The sequence below is a fragment of the Chaetomium fimeti genome (genome assembly GCF_033439085.1).
Source record: "Chaetomium fimeti strain CBS 168.71 chromosome Unknown B0H64scaffold_2, whole genome shotgun sequence".
Lineage (NCBI taxonomy): Eukaryota > Fungi > Ascomycota > Sordariomycetes > Sordariales > Chaetomiaceae > Chaetomium > Chaetomium fimeti.
In genome coordinates this window covers 4,642,472-4,658,220 of record NW_026944330.1, presented here as the reverse complement: position 1 = coordinate 4,658,220, position 15,749 = coordinate 4,642,472, and the positions used below count along the sequence as shown (strand labels likewise).

At 56.1% G+C, this 15,749-nt stretch overlaps 4 protein-coding genes across 4 annotated transcripts; 1 reads left to right on the top strand and 3 right to left on the bottom strand.

Annotated features, from left to right (window-relative positions):
• Nucleotides 1-559: 559 nt before the first annotated feature.
• B0H64DRAFT_355851 (uncharacterized protein) lies at nucleotides 560-5,215 on the bottom strand. Its single transcript, XM_062801570.1, has 6 exons — nucleotides 2,674-5,215; nucleotides 2,382-2,603; nucleotides 2,236-2,295; nucleotides 2,110-2,157; nucleotides 1,874-2,029; nucleotides 560-1,765 (listed from the first exon to the last, which is right to left on the bottom strand). Exons 1-6 carry the CDS (start codon nucleotides 5,207-5,209, stop codon nucleotides 585-587), a joined length of 4,203 nt encoding a protein of 1,400 aa, XP_062663145.1. The 5' UTR covers nucleotides 5,210-5,215; the 3' UTR covers nucleotides 560-584.
• A 198-nt stretch (nucleotides 5,216-5,413) lies between these two features.
• On the top strand, nucleotides 5,414-7,899 carry B0H64DRAFT_455727 (uncharacterized protein; the record flags this gene model as incomplete). The annotated part of the gene is made up of 5 exons (XM_062807316.1): nucleotides 5,414-5,892; nucleotides 5,957-6,350; nucleotides 6,413-6,550; nucleotides 6,603-6,851; nucleotides 6,914-7,899. Exons 1-5 carry the CDS (start codon nucleotides 5,590-5,592, stop codon nucleotides 7,897-7,899), a joined length of 2,070 nt encoding a protein of 689 aa, XP_062663144.1. The 5' UTR covers nucleotides 5,414-5,589.
• A 526-nt stretch (nucleotides 7,900-8,425) lies between these two features.
• B0H64DRAFT_337715 (glycoside hydrolase family 5 protein) lies at nucleotides 8,426-10,610 on the bottom strand. The gene is made up of 7 exons (XM_062801167.1): nucleotides 10,103-10,610; nucleotides 9,977-10,023; nucleotides 9,853-9,919; nucleotides 9,742-9,799; nucleotides 9,422-9,663; nucleotides 8,978-9,327; nucleotides 8,426-8,749 (listed from the first exon to the last, which is right to left on the bottom strand). The coding sequence occupies exons 1-7, from the start codon at nucleotides 10,313-10,315 to the stop codon at nucleotides 8,689-8,691; spliced, it is 1,038 nt and encodes a 345-aa protein (XP_062663143.1). The 5' UTR covers nucleotides 10,316-10,610; the 3' UTR covers nucleotides 8,426-8,688.
• Nucleotides 10,611-12,050: 1,440 nt separating this feature from the next.
• B0H64DRAFT_102843 (uncharacterized protein) lies at nucleotides 12,051-14,023 on the bottom strand. Its single transcript, XM_062797688.1, has 2 exons — nucleotides 12,908-14,023; nucleotides 12,051-12,773 (listed from the first exon to the last, which is right to left on the bottom strand). Exons 1-2 carry the CDS (start codon nucleotides 13,853-13,855, stop codon nucleotides 12,126-12,128), a joined length of 1,596 nt encoding a protein of 531 aa, XP_062663142.1. The 5' UTR covers nucleotides 13,856-14,023; the 3' UTR covers nucleotides 12,051-12,125.
• Between the last annotated feature and the right edge of the window lie 1,726 nt (nucleotides 14,024-15,749).

The following is a 15,749-nucleotide window of genomic DNA, read 5'->3' as shown; positions in this document are numbered from 1 at the left end:
CACAACCAAGTGCCAACGTTGAGTCCTCATCCCGCTGTCTCCCTCGCACTCGTAATTATCCTCACCAGAAAGGCACAAAATACGTGCGAACTAGCCGATAGCCAAAAGCGGTTCACATACCCTTGAGGACGGGGAATTCCGTCAGGCTTAACGAGTGACAGAGTCTCCATCCCGGGAGACGCACCGGACCCGGTGCATGGGGTTTCCTGCGAGCTGAAGGGTTGCAGTTTGGGGGGGGAGGGGGGGAAAGTTGGAAAAGTTTGACTCAAGGGAAGGAACCATCAACACGCGACTTCCCTCAACAAGCCGCATTTCCAGGCAACCGCCCATTTGATTTAAGCGCTTATCATCCGTTCAAATCGATTGATCCATTTCAAAATAAAGTTGTACATTCAACTCTAAGTTGCATACCCGAGGCGCAAACGTTAATGAGTTAGCAACTTGGGGCTGATAGCTCTGGAGCAAGCTTCTCCCTCAACAAGCGAGGAAAGTTTGACTTCGGTACCGAACGAGCTATCTCGCGCTTCTCGAACCCACCCACCCCCCCCCCCCCCCCCCCCCCCTACTCCGGTAAGACCGCGGCCTCAATGGTTTGGGTAGCGCAACGCCTCATCTTCTGTCCCTGGCGTATCATACTGTGAAGAGCGGCTTGGCGCACGCGGTGCCGGCTGTGGCTGCTGCATGTGATGGCCCCCAGGCCCTCTTGGAGGTACTCCGAGATGATGGGAGGAGTCGTGCTGCGGCCGCCCACCCCTATAAGGGAGCCCGGCGGGATCCAGTCTCTCAGGCTGTTGCGGGCCGCCGCGCCCCTCATAATCATCACCGGCAGTGGTGCCAGGCCACTGGTGATCATCCCACCCGCGCTCTTGGGGTCGTCCTATCGCTGCCGGGTGCTGTCGCTGCGGGACCGGGTCCTGGTAGCGGTAGCCACCTTGGCTTGTCTCGACGTTGTCGGAGTAATATTGGTATTCGCCAGGGGGGGGAGGGTTTGCGTCAGATGGCCTGGACCTTGCGAGACCGGCCTTCCCGTAAGCCGGTTGCGGGTCCTGGAATCCCTGCTGGGGGCTGCCACCATATTGTCCACCAGGTACGCCCCCTCCACCCATGCCGCGTCCGCGGTAATTCTGCTGCTGCTGTTCGTGACTTACCGGGTGATACCTGGCTTGGGCTCGCTGCAAGAACCGGGCCTTCCTATCCCCCGTTCCCTTCAGCATGCCAGCTTCCTTGGGCCCGACGCTGGCTACGACCTCGCCCTTATCATTCACCCACATAGCGCGGAGGCCCGCCTCCTTTGCACGCCGTGCGGCATGGGTGCCGTAGATGTCTCTGATGTACCTGGAGAACTCGAGATACGCCTTGGAGACGGTCTCAAAGTGGGAGACGCCGAGCTTGATCTCGGCATCCGGCTTGAGTACGACCTCGTGGTCTTTGCCCTGGGCTTCATATTCGGCGAGCGCGAGCGCTGTCTGGCACGCGTTTTTGATCTGCCGGCCGTTCCAGTGATCAAACGGGTTGTCCTTCCAGTAGTTCTCGGCGAAAGCGCCGATTCCCATTTCGTCAGGGGTGAACTTGCTAGATTTACCACGAAATCGTTGGCGCATCAACTGGAAGTTGAGTCTGAAGATCTCGAGCGTTTTCTCCTTGTCGAGCTCGGGATAATAGAGACTGATGTGGATTCTGGAGGCGAACGCTTCGTCGAAATCCCCCACGCGGTTCGTGGTTAGGAAGAGGATCCCCGAGTAGTACTCGAGTACTCTCAAAAAGACTAGGTAGTGAGTAGGAATTAGCATCGACCGTGACACGGCTGTTCCGCTCTCCTTTCGGATGTGCTAGGGTCGGGAGTTGTGGGCGGCTTGGGCTGATGAGGACTAACCTGCCACAAGGCCGTTCCGTTGGAAATCCTCTTTCGATCTTTGAGCAAGGAAGACATCGGCCTCATCCAACAGTAGAATGCATCCCCAACGACTAGCTAACGAGAAGTTGACCTCCAGTGCCGCCTCCACGTCTTTCGCTGTTGTACCAAGATCGCCTGGGATCGTAGAGAGGCTTGTATCAGTTATGTTCCATTTGCATCGCGGCAGCACCCGACGCCTTGATTGTCGTACTTACCGCAAGTTAGTTGAAACAGGGGTTTCTTGAATTTCTCCGCCACACCCTCTGAGTAGCACGTGTCAGTCATGGGAGGAAATAGATGATGCTCTCGCCGGGTAGAGTCCCATGACATTGTCAACTTACCAGCAGTGGTGGTTTTTCCAACCCCAGGCGCGCCATGGAGAAGCATAATCAGCCCCTTTCCTGTCCGTGCAAAATGGAAGGTCAGCTCCAAACATCCCTGCGTTCATGCATGGTGTGTGAGTAGGTGGAAACGAGGCAGCAAGTACCTTTACCTCGCACGATATCGACAAAGTCGCCTTCGTTCTGCGCCGACTTTCTATTGCGGAAATGCTGGGTAACAAGTGACAGAATCACATCCTTGTGCCCATCCGGCAGCACAAGTCGGTCAAACGGTGTGCTTAGCTCATCGCCTTCATTGCTGGCACCAATCGCCCCGTACTGGTGCTCAAAGTGACGAACATCTGTCAAGCGGCTGACGTCCAGCTGCGCTTGTTGCGGGAACGGAGACGTCAGTATGGCCCACGCAATACTCCAGCAAGCACAGGTCAGACATCTTACCCCATCTACGGGTTCTGAGAAGGAAGGCAAAGACGCGGTATGACATGATGACGAGATCGTCTTCACTGAGGTTTCCGTCCGGGGCCTTGTTGTCTAGCGGACGGGGGAGGATCAAAACCGAGGGCATCCCGTCGGATGATCTCGGCAGGAGGGAGCCCATAAACTCTTCGTTTCTCAGGGCCTCGACGTAGGAGTCGTCGTGAATGGAATCGCTTCTGCAACACTCAGCGTCGCACATTTTGTTGGTCTCGGCCCCTTCTTTGGTGTCCCATCCAATCAATGTCTCAAGACTGGGCTTCCAGCCGCTCTCGTAAAAGTCTGTATGGGCAAACGCAGCTTCAAAATCGACAACCACTTGGCCTTCGGTCTCGTCTTGGGTGTTCAATACAGGCCCGGCGTAGTACATGGGTCGAACTGCTGCCAGATCGACGGCTGACAAGCGGAGAAACGTCTTCCCTCGCTCAACGAGGTCCCTCCAGAGCTGGCTATCCCGCCTCGGGTGCTTCCAGGGATCTTCGGAGGCTTCATATGCGGACTGTCCGGGCCCGAGCTTCGCAGATGGGTGGAAGTGAAAAGGGTAGATCTCCAGCGATGTGATGGGTCTCTCGCCCTCGAACCTCTGAATTCGAAATGTGCTCAATACGGGCCCCAGTTGCTTGCCGTCGAAGTCCAGATGCACGCAGTCGATGCAGAGGGGCGTCTCTTCCTGCTTTTCCTCCGACCTGTCCAGCCATCGGCGGATGGGGTCAACGGCCCGGTGCGGAACGCTGGTCACCTTGAGGATCCGATACGCCTGCTTTCCATCGCGTCCAATGACGTGCTCTCCGGGACGGAAGAGATGCCAGAGGTCCGAAAAAGTGATTTTGTCGCAGCTGGGACCGTTGAGATAGCCAATCCTACCCGCTATATCTGTGTCCATGAACTCCAATAAACATTTGAAATGGGCAAGCCGGGGGGGCAGAGCGGTGGGATCATCTGCACCATTGACAGGCGCCGCTGGGGCACTACCGGGCGCCATGACTGCCTCGGGAACTCCGTTCTCAGCAAACTGTCGCTCAACTTCTTTGATCTGGGCCCTGATGGCCTCATCGTAATGTATGAGGATCCTGAATGGCCGGAGGAGCACAAGGGAGGAGGGATTCAGGTCCTCAGCCAAGGAGCCCTCATGAACCATATCGAGCAGAGCAAGTATTTGCGGCGAGTTGATACGCACACGCTCGGGGAGGGGCGGTACTGTGCGTGTAGTGCTGGGCTCCATGTCCGACGCAGGCGGCCACTTCAGGTTATCTAATGGCTTCTTCTCGACGCCCTTGTCATCGACGCGCTTAGCATGCCCCGAGGTAACTCTGTACCTTTTCGGAACATCAAAATCGATGACGGGATCTCCGATTAGTATGTCTAGGGCGCGGAAATCAGATCCGGATATCCTAGTAGCAAGGCAGAACAGAGCCCATTCCACGCGTTTCAGAACCGGTCGCATATTGCCCCTGTCTTCGGTGTTCTTCCGATCTGGCCGTATAACGGTTCGGAATATTGGCGATGGCGATGGCGATGGCGACCGCTCTGGCGATTCATGCAGCGGCATTTCCGGCTTCTCTATTTCCAACCTCTCGCGCGGCTCTCGTTGGAGAGCCAGCTCCCGTTGAAGTTCTCGATCTCGATCTCGTTCTCGTTCTCGTTCTCTTTTTCGAGCGCGCTTCGCAATTTTCATTCGGTACTCCAACTCCGAGGCGTGCCTCTCAAATTCCCAGTTCTTCTGCAACAACTGGCGCCGGACAGCGTGCTCTTCGGTGGCATCAGAGTAGTCAGATAAGAAGTCCGTCTCGTCGCTCTCTAGACCCACGCCTCCGTACTCGCCCGGCTGGCCGCTGGTCTGGGCAAAGTGGAAGGCGTTTTTCCGCTCCCACTCCTTGCGCAATCGCAAGAGTCTCATGTTGTACTTGACATCTTCGCTCATCTTCCGTTGGGCTTCGTCCTCGACCTTGTGCATCCACTGGCGTCCACCGACGTATCCCGCGTTGTCCAGCAACAATGCCTCTTTGCGTCGTCGCTCTTCTTGTTTCCAGAGCCGTCTTTCCGTCCGAGCACCGTGCGTTTCCCTTGCGCGCTCCCATCGTTCCCGGAGTGCTTCGCCCATCGGCTTCGGCTTTGTGCCTTGTGTCATTTGTTCCAGTTCCAGAAGCCGCTGCCGCAGTGCTTCGATCTCGGCGGCTATGGGGTTTGCATTGTCCGCCGTTGAGCCAGCAGCCACTTCATCACCCGAAGTTTGCGCGTCGTCGCCCTGCGCCGGGACTTCTCTCGTGGCGTCTGGCTTTGGCTCACCAGGACCTGGAAGCGCCGCTGCATCAGAGGTGGCTTCATGCCTCTCGCTCACGAGCGGGGTTGACTCGATAGACGAAGTCTCTGCGGGAGCCGAGCTGCTGGCAATAGCGCCTTCAGATGGCGTTGCATCTTCCATGACGGTGGCCCGAGGCGAGCATATAATAATGCAAAACGGCCTCAGAAAATGAGTTGCAGTATTGAGGTTTGAGGTCATTACCCCGGTAGGGAAGCTGAGAAAAAAGAACCGGGGGGTGACTTAGCCGAACCCTCCCCCCCTCTCTCCCCCAGCCGCGTCCTCCACCCCCCGCCGCGTCCCTCTCCCCCTCTTCGTGGGGTAACCTCCTGGAGAGGCTCTTGTGAAACCTTACCCCAGCCCTAATTGGAAGGTATTCTCGGGCTGCCATGTATAGCCCCGCACCAAGGGTGATGGCCTTGTGAAGTTGTGTCTTCGGGCTGACGTGCCCCTTTCCCGATGGCCACTGCTGGTCTCATTTTTGCCAGAAAATATCATCATTGCATAAGAGCTCTTACATAAAAGGTCTTTTCCTAACCCAGGAGTCGACTACCGAGCGGTTGAGCCCAAAACTGTGATCAATGGCCAATACATCGACCATCGGGCAGGCAGCAGTCATTCCAGTCGCCGACGACCACCCCCTAGAGGTCGACTTCATCCATCACAACCTTCCAGAATACCACACCTTTTACGGAAATTCTGAAACCCGATACGATGAACAAACCCGCCGCTATGTTGCCAATGCCCCTATCGCAGCCGACCTGCCCGCCATTTGCCCCGACACGGCCCTCGATGGGCCCAAGCCATCAGCCGAGGAGGCAGCAAAAAACATTCCTAACGTCATGACATATTGGAACATGATTTTCCCTCTTCGCCATGAAGAAGTTTAATGAAGACCGCACGGCATCCAAAAGCTCTGAGCCTGTCGACGATATCGGCAACCTCCAGACGTGGACCCAAGTCTATGACAAGCTCAAGCTCGCTCGCGATACCTATACTGAGCCCTCGGGCATCTCAGGGGGCCTTCATCGCGCGTGGAGATGGACGGCAGACAATGCCGTCGAGCCTGCACGCTTGGCTACCAAAGTGGTTCCCCAGATGGACATCGTCACGCCCGTCCTTGGGGCCGTGCAGATTGTTCTCGAGGCGGCGAAGAAAGGAGCTGAGGTCTGCAATGAAACACTACGTGCGTTTGATGACTTGGAGGATGTCTTTGCGGATGTTGAGATATTCTTGGCAACATTCCAGCAGGAAGACTCCGTGATAGAACAAGCCGTGACTCTCGTCGTCGCCGTACTTGAAGCGGTAGAGAAGGGGGTCAAATTCTTCACGCGGCCAACAAGTAGGTGCCTGCCCCACCTCTCCTCTATGCGCTGCGGTAGCCTTCTAACACGCCGCGGGCAGTAATCCGGGGACTCAAGTCAATCTCAAAGGGCAAGGACTACGAGGCCTCCCTCCTCGAAAGCCTTGCCGTCATTACAACCCGCAGCAAGACCCTGATGGCTTGGGCCGTTAAGACGCATATACGAGACTTCGCACGGTGTATGTCTCCAGTTAGAACACTTTAAACCCATCTGACAAAGACTTCATCAAGATTCCGGCGCAACGAGGCGGATTCACCAACTAATACTCAACAACCAAGAACATATTGCCGTCAGGGTGGACCTCGTTTATACAAGGGTGGATGAAGTGTCAAGCCAGAACCGGCTCATCATTACCCAAAATGAACGGAGCAGGAACGTGCAGGATGGTATGAATGCCACTCTCGCCCTCCTGATGGACAAGCACGACGAAACCAAACGGGAACTTCAATTCCTCCGAAGCCAGACTAGAGAACAACAGAGTAAGACGCCGCTTTCCATTGCATGTCGATCCATATCTTGGTCATTGATCTCGACGTTTTAGACCTCCTTGCAGCGGGCCAGCGCGAAATATCCCGCCTCGGCGACATCATCGTCAGAAGTGTGTCGCCACTCCCAGACGGCTTGATGCGTCACGGCCCAGATCGACCACAACGGGCCCCCGAGCACCCTCCAGTCCCTCGTAGTCCATATCTCCAAGAGGTGCCGGGAGGTATTTATCAAGAGGATCTGTGGGCGCTATTACAGATCCACTACGATATCGAGGACGCCGACATCGACGACATTGAGGAGAACCGAGAACAGCTCGCCGCCCACGACCGGGTCCGGGCCGAGCAGATCGTCCACACCCAAATGTTCCAAGAGTGGATCGTGTCGCCAGAATCAACAAAGCTCCTAATCCACGGAAACGCCAGCCCGGTACGCGCCACAGAGACGTCAGCCTTGTCGCTATTCTGCGCGACCCTGTCAAGGCCGTTTCGATCCCGCCCGCGATATCTGTGCCTCATCTGGTTCTGCGGCCGCCACCTAGGGGACGCGGGGAGCAGTGATGATGAGTTCGACAGCGACGACGACGACAGCACCAGCTCGGACGAGGACTACTACCACTGCTACCCCTATGGTGACCAACTGCGCCAGGGGGCGGGCACAAAGACGGGCACCATCAAGCGCATGGTCCGGAGCCTGATCGCCCAGCTGCTGAGCGACTACGACTTTGGGCTGTCGTACCCCATGCTTCCCGACGTCGATTTAGCATCGGTCGAGGAGGGCGACCTGGCCGAGTTGATGGCCTTGTTAGGCTGGCTGGTGCGGCAGCTGCCCGAGGAGGTGACGCTCGTCATCCTGATTGATGGCCTCGCCTTTTATGAGCGTGAAGAATTTGAGGGGCCCATGCTGGACGTGGTGGGCGACCTCGTGGGGCTCACGGCCGCGAGCGACGTGCTGGCTACTGTCAAGCTTCTTGACCAGTCCATGGCCGACCGCCACTGTGCGCGCAGCGTTCGAGTCAGGAGATTTGGATGCCGACCGTGACGTGGGTCGGCGGGCTGGAGAAAGGGGATGTATCTTATCGATGGAAGCGCTGCAGCCATCTCAGCTGGATTCCAGCGCTGACAGGGTCAACAGAGAATTGCAGGAGTTGAGCGCTTGAAAGGCGCGAGATCTTGTCGGCAGCGACGTGTATCAAATCTGGTAGTTGACAGCCCTAACCCCGAAGGACGGAACTGTGAGATGAAGCTATTCCCACTTCGCGCAAGCACAGACGGACGAGCGCATCTAAAAGTTCAGGACCCACGACTCGCGGAGCTTTCGACTTTTTTTCTTCTTCTTCTCCTTCTTCAAGCTTGTTGTACTCGTAATGTGCCATCAAAGAGTTTCCATGTACTCCTCAGACTATCACAATAACCGCGGATCGATAACTGGCAACTGCTTATGCCTGATGATAGTTTATTTTAAAGTCTGGAGCATAATGTACTGTCTGCTTTCGCAATGTAGATATATAGTTTCTATTGCGTCACCTTGGCCACAGAAAGAAGAAAATCACATCATTACTAAGTTACGAGATGTCGTTGAGTGGAGAGTTTAATATATGGGATGAACAATTTATCAAACCAAGACGCTGGACCCATCTAGGCAGTCAATAACACGGAACCCAAGTACTTAGATACCTAGGTACCTAAAGGTACCTGGGACACTTCCCTCCAGAGAGAGCCTGGAGCCACACCAATTCCATGCCACGAACACCCACCCTGTGCGCGACCTTTCCACTTCAAGGGGCCGCAACCTATCAGCCTCACAAATGCTTCATCCCCAAAAGCGAACTCAAAAGTAGGGCAGCAAACTCGGCAACACCTCGGAATATCCCGCACCGCTGGGGGGTTCCCTAGAAGCATCGCAATCAAGTCAGCAAGAGGACAGTACGAAGATAACCTGAGAAATGGAACACTCGTCACTCGAGTCTCCGAGAGGTAGCTTCGGTAGTTAATCTCCTCAAACAAACTTGTAAAGAGAAGAACTCAAAACAAAGGAAGAGGGAAAAAGGAAAAAGAAAAACCCAAAAGAAAAAGAAAAAAAGACAAAAAAATAAGGGGGAAAGCAAAAGAACACTCACATCGAAAACATATACGTCCCCCACCACGGCCCGCCGCCCCACCACAGCCAGCCCGTCCACACGTCAGCATTGTCGGCCATGTGCGCGAGCATGCCCGTCAGCGCCGCGATGCACTGCGCGTTGGCCCCGCCCGCCGTCTCCCCCAGGATCGCCCGCTTGCCGTTCTCCTTCAGCCACGCCGTCGCCTCGAGCAGCCGCTCCTGCCCGATCGTGCCCGACACGCACGCCTCCGACGTGCCGGACCCGTCCGTGTCCAGGTACTGGTGCATCTCGTACACCAGCTTGGATCCGTCTTCTGCGCCGATCGGGTCTTGTAGGTTAATGAGCGAGGCGCCGTTGCCTGAGGAGACCTGTGAGTGGAGGGGAGGAGTTGTGTTAGTTACTGATGATCATAGAGATGTGTGATGATGCAGTTGAGATCGTGTCCTAGGGAACACAACCCACCCATGTCCATGCGCCCGTCCACGAATTGCCCTCGACAAAGATCAGCTGCGAGGTGGCCCCCGCGCCCCGGATGGCGTCGATGGCGCCCTGGTTGAGATCGAAGACGAGCGAGTCGTCCATGTCGTGGTATTCGTTGTTGGTGTCGAAGATGACCATGTCGTCGCTGGCAAACATGGTGGCCACCGTTGTCCACCACGCCTTGAACCCGTCCACGTCGGTGATTACCTGCTCGTAGTACCGGCCTGGATGGGATGGTCAGTACGGGGCTGCCCGTTGGGGAACTTGGACGTGTCTGATGGGGAGGGAGGTTGGGTCAGTACCGAAGTTGTGTGGGTCGATCACGGCATAGGCTCCCTTGCCTGTGATGTATGACACGATCTGGTAGCGTGGTCAGTCATCTTCACCTTCTCAGTCGACCATCTATTCCATACATCGGTGAGCCCCTCAGAGTATGTGGCATTGACGGTGCCCGTCATCTTCTCGGGGATCAGGCGTTCCCTGCGTTCTCCTGTCAACCGTTTTCTTCCTTCCTTTTGATGGCACGGGCAATCCTACATCATGATCGGAATGCGGAAGGTATTCATCCCTTGGCCCATAAGCGTCTATTCGTCATGTCAGCCACCCCGTCCGAATCTCGAAACGCACCCCCCTAGAGCAACACAACAACGGGACACTACTCACATCAATGCTTGACTTGGCTGGCCAGGTGTAATGCTTGCCGAGCTGCCCCGGCAGCGTGTCCTTGCCGAACTCGGCACCAGATTGGTTGACACCAACAAACTCGAACTTGCTGGCTCGCTTCTCCTTTGTTGTCGGAGTTGGCGCATCGGATGCCGGTGCCGCCAGCGCCGAACTGGCAGCCACCGCACCAAGAAGGATGTTGAGCAACTTCATGGTGATACTGCAGTGTCAAACGAGCCACAGCTTTGCTGTCAAAGGGGTATCCTTCCTCACTTCACCGGTCTTCTTATATACACGGCGTCGCCATTGTTCTGCGAGTATCAAGGCCAACTCGGAAAGGCTTGCTCCGCCCTCGAGACATTGCTCACGCAGATCTTTATTAACTACCTCGCGCCTTAGACCTGGGAAACTCAGGATGCGCGCCTTTGGCCTTGTAGGATCGTATACGGTAATAACTGCCCCGGCGTGTTTGTTGCATTTATCGTTCCCCGGATCGGTGCCGGCGCGCATCCCATACACCCGGGACCTACAAAAGCCGGCGCATGCGGGGTGATCTTTACAACCCACCCTAAAAGGGGCTGCTTCTTCCGCCCCCTTCAAATCAGCCGGACGGGGAGCCGTGCCACAGTATGGGAGGTACAAAGAGACTGATATCATCCACTTAAAAGTCCGCCTACCGTAAAGACAGCTTTAAAAGCACCGTGGTCTGGAACATCGGAACGATAATGAGATAATACCTCGCGGTCAGGGTTGAAGGTCAAGACTGTGATGTAAATCCGGATTCGACCTGTTTTGCGCTGGGAAACGGGCTTTCCAAACCCGATGACACAACCTAAAGACACGAAATCGAGAAATCAACGATGCCAACGTCTGTGATGCTCCAACGTCAAGGTAAAGAACGAACAGTGAATAAACCCATTTTTATCAGTCACCGGTGGGTTGAAGTCGGAATGAACGAATTGTTTTGATCTCTATTATAATATGTGCTACGCCCCATGGAGAACCTGGGCTGGCATCGTGTCGCAGTGTATAGGGTGCCCCCTAGCCTTTGCAGGGCAAGGATGTCCTTTTGCTCAGTGTAACACATCGGCCACCCGTCATTGATATTCTCGAAAAAGGACAACCAAGTCTCATTGTAGCTCGTGCTAATTAAAGATACCTAATCATAAGCAATCCTCAAAGTCAATGCTCAGCGGCAGCCCCTAGAACCTAAGATAATCGTACCTACTATGGGTATCGAGACGTGCTCGGATCGGACAGGAGGTAACAACGACCCCCAAAATGACGACACAGGGACAGTTACAGACCTGTATTTTAGATGTCTATCCATTGCCTGTAGGCGTCCTGTTGCTGAAGATGTTAAATTTCAGAAAAAAAGGGGCTGTACCAACAGCACCGTGCTTGTTTTTCGCCGCCTCGTGTCGAAGATGCATCAATCTTGGACTAGTGATACATATCTCTCCGTGACCTACTTTGTTAGGGCACAAATATGGTGCGGTTGTGCCGTGCTACGCTTGAGGTGAGAACAAACCGGCAATCTGGTGTGGTTGAGATTGTGTTCAGAAAGCCGGGCACGGAGTTGGAAGCTGCAAGGTAGATAGATGCATATGGAACGTTGATAGTGATTATATCCATGTATACATGTATGCAACACGTCTTTAGTGTACATGAGGCCGTTACATACAGCTCTCCATCTATCCGTGTGTACAGGAACTGGGAAATGCAACCGTCATGACCCCCGGTCTATACCCAGTATGGGGACATATCGTCAGACATCAAATTCCGTAAACGCCAAAGACACCATCCAAACAGTCGCCGGGTGCTCCATATCCAACAGATACCCCCGGTCGAGTGGGCGCCGGTGTAGTGTCTGATGCAAGTGTGACCCCAGCAACTCAACCCAACTGCCTTGACCCCGTTACACCCGCCCACCCTCCTGCGGACGGGCCACATTATCGTCACCTCTCCACCCCTCGCGTCCCGGCTTTGTGTGGTAAGGTACCTGAACACCCTAGACTGTCTATCAGTCGACCTTGACATTGGGCCACTTGACGTCGGAGCAGGCAGCCTGCTCGCTGACCCAGGTGTTGATCTTCTCGATATCCCAGCCGCTCATGACGCGGTCCTTTTCGTCGTCGGCGGGCTTGACGGGCTTGCCCATGATGAAGGCGTTGCTGATGCTGCAGACGCCGTCGGTGTACTTGTAGCGGAAGCACTCGTCCGGGCCGAGGCTCTTGCACGCGGCCGCGCAGTCGGCGAACGACTTGTGCGCGCTCTTCTCCTCCTCGTTGTACTCTTCGGCCTTCTTCATCCGCTTCAGCTGCCACTCGCTCCACTCGCGGCCGGACTCCGTGTCCACGTAGAAGCGGTTGTCCGCCATGTTGTCCCAGTCTTCGCGCGTCTCGTTGAGGTGGGGGGCGAGGAACTCGTCGTAGATGTCGCGTAGGAACAGCGGTTGCGAGGATTTGCGCATGTGGCGCCGCTCGAAGTGCCAGAAGGCGTTGATCTCCTCCGCGTTCATGTGGTGCATGGTTACGACTGGGTGGCACCAGTGGGACGGGCCGAAGGGGAGTGTCGCCGGCTTCTCGCCGTTGATGGTGGGCCACTGCGAGGGAGGGTTGGTCAGCATGTGTTCTTCGGAGATTATGGGGTTTGGGGCGGAATCCGGGTGCTTTCTCTTGGTTATCCGCGCGTGCCGCCACGGGAAGTCCGCAAGACAAACAGGGGTGATCTGCAACTCTCCCCTGCCCGGAAATATCACGAAACCGGGTAGAAAATTAGACCAAAAGAAAAAAAAAGGCTCACCATCTGCTGGACTCCCACGTCGGTCTTGTCCTTTAGGGCGCGCGCAAACATGTAGTCACCGCAACACTCCTTCTTCGCCTGGACGTCGTACTCGTTGGCGACGCCCGGGTTGTTGCCCACAAAGTCGTTCATGGCGGCCTGGCTGACCAGGTAGCCCGAGCCGCCGTGGCCGAAGCTGAAGTTGTGGATCAGGGTCACGCTGCCGAGGTACAGCTTCTTCTTCGCGTCCAGCTTCTTGATCCACTGCATCAGGTTCGGCCACAGGACGTAGGTGTCGGCGTCGACGAAGATGTACCAGTCGTAGTCGGGGCGCATCTTGTAGGCCTTCTCGGCGATGTGGACGTTCTTGTACTTGTCCAGGTTCCACCCCTCCCTGGCCGGGTCGCCCAGCTTGTTGCAGACCTCCTGGTCGACGAGGCACCACTTCTGGCGGCGGTACAGGTCGAAGTCCGAGTTGCCCTTCTGGGCCTCGGGCAGCACGGTCGAGAGGCTGTCGTAGATCTTCTGGCCGCCGATGTTCTGGTCCATGTCGCCGAAGATGAGGAAGTCGGGCAGGCACCGGAGCATGGTCATCAGCTGGGTGGGGATGCGGGCGTAGGCCTCGGACGCGCCCGTCTTCATGACCAGCAGCACCTTGCTGGTGTCCGGGAAGCCCTCGCAACCCGGATCGGACGGCGGCGGCGGCGGCTGGGGTGACGACGGAGGAGGGTGGGGGGCATCTTGGGGACTCCCCTGGGGCGCATGCTGGCTCTTGTGCGGGTCGTGGTGATGGTCGGGGCGGTAGTAGGGGTCGTCCAGGCCAGACCAGCCGCCAATCCTCGAGGTGTAGAGGAGGATGAGTAGGCTGATGGTCGCGATGGCGAGGAGGAGGGAAGATTTCCTAGTGATCATCTTGTTGAAGGGCGTCCACACGCGGTCTGGGCCATAGAGGGACTTGGGCGAAATCATGGGGTCGCAGCGGGTCCAACGGCAGACGGCAGCATTTCCCCCAGAAATATGTTGAAACTACACGACCCGCGGAGTGCGACGGAGGGGGAGATGGTGCGAAAAATGGAGGCACAAGAGAAGTTGAAAGGGACAGAATCGGGCGTGTCAGCAAACGGCCTTCACGACAAGGAAATGAGCGACAGAAATACGAGATCCCGGCTCCCCTCAACCCCCAGCTTCCCGGCTTTCCTCCCTCCTTTCCTGAACAGCCGCGCCCCCCAAAGAGTGAGCATGGTGGGAGGCATTGATTGGACGATTCGGGCTCTTTCGCTGGAGATGCACAGCTGCCGCTCTTCGGATGAGCGCAGTGCTGCCTCCACTGCCACATGCCTACTGCAGGGTTCCGCCTTCGTCTGGTCTGTTCAATTCCCTTTGCGGCGGCGATTGTCCCCTCAGACCCGGGATAAGCGTTCTTGTGTGGAGCGGGATTGACACGGTGCCTTGGCTGCGTTGGGGGGTTTTGTCCCACAGGGCTGCTGAAAATCCTGTCTCACTGTTTCAGAGCACCGCATTCAGCCCTGGAAAGCTGATCGGCCCCCTGAGGGAATGGCTCGAACATCACGAAATTTCTTCAGAGACTGTCAAGGAAGTCAACTCTTGTCGAAGCGTGCGAATCCCCCCTCCCCCGAACACAACCCCAAGACAGCCAAGTGACGGATGGAGCTCCAATGGCCCCGTTCACGTTTGTCGGGCCTTCAACCCGAGAGAAATCCTGCAGCTTCTGGGCCTTGACCGTTCCCAGACAGTGACACAGTGAGAACCCCTTTCCCAACGCAGGCCACGGCATAGTGCGCGTACTGTGGCCGAAAGGGGCGATCAACCCCTGAAAGCGCATCAGAAAAGCAATCGTCCAAAAAGTTTGCTGATTGACGTCCATGCGTTCCTGATCCCGATCTGATCCCGATCGGCGAAAAGCCCATCGGCAAGTCGGGGGTGTCCGGTCTGAAGCCCGATTTTCCGTTGTGTTCCGGACAGGACATCCTCGCATCGAAGCACCCAAGCATGGCGCTGTTGTTGACGGAATCTCATCAATCTTCCCGTCCCTCCCTCTGTCCCGTCCCGAGCTTGTGTCTTTTTAGGCCCAATTGACAGGAGCGTGGCCGCTATTTTTAGCCCCGCCCACAATGCTTGGACGTTTCCTTTAAAGTCTCCGGTGTCGCTCGGAGACTCCAGCCTCAACTGCAACCTCATATCACGACATACGGACAACGGGATGCTGCGTTCGAAGTGCATCTTCTTTGTGTGTCACAAGGACCCGGGCTATTTCGTCGAGTAGATTTTACGCTGCGCGGTCCGATTTTCGTCATAAGTCGCGGTCCGAATGGTTTGAGTCGCATGAACTTGGAATTGGAGGTGGCGGCGACAACAAAGCCCTGGTCGCACGTATCCGTCGCTGGCATTCCGCGGGGGGGCTCAATACTGCCATTATGCGCATTCGGATTTCGAAAGCGTCCGACAAACAAGCGGAACGGAACGGCGGGTGCTCGGTGATTCAGGCAACCCGGTTCCTGGGATGACGTCAATTTCAGTGTGTTCCGCATCGGGGTAGAAGAGGGAACGGAAAACGAAGGTCAGCGGAAAGAAGTGCGGAATGTCAGCTGAACAATGGTTGCGGCAAGATAAAGGACGGGACCAGACAACGGGCAGTCTGAGGTCAGGTGGTCGGTGCGCGTCCCTCCGGCGCGAGGACAAACAGCCCACGCTTGCCGTTGCATAGAGGCGTCGGATGAGGTCGGGGTTTGAGCACCGATGCTCCGTGGATGAGGCCGGAAAATGCTTGACGGAACACGGAACGATGTCGATGGCCTCAAAGGCGACGAAGAGGCTCAAAGACGGGCAAGCCCGGCTGTTCACG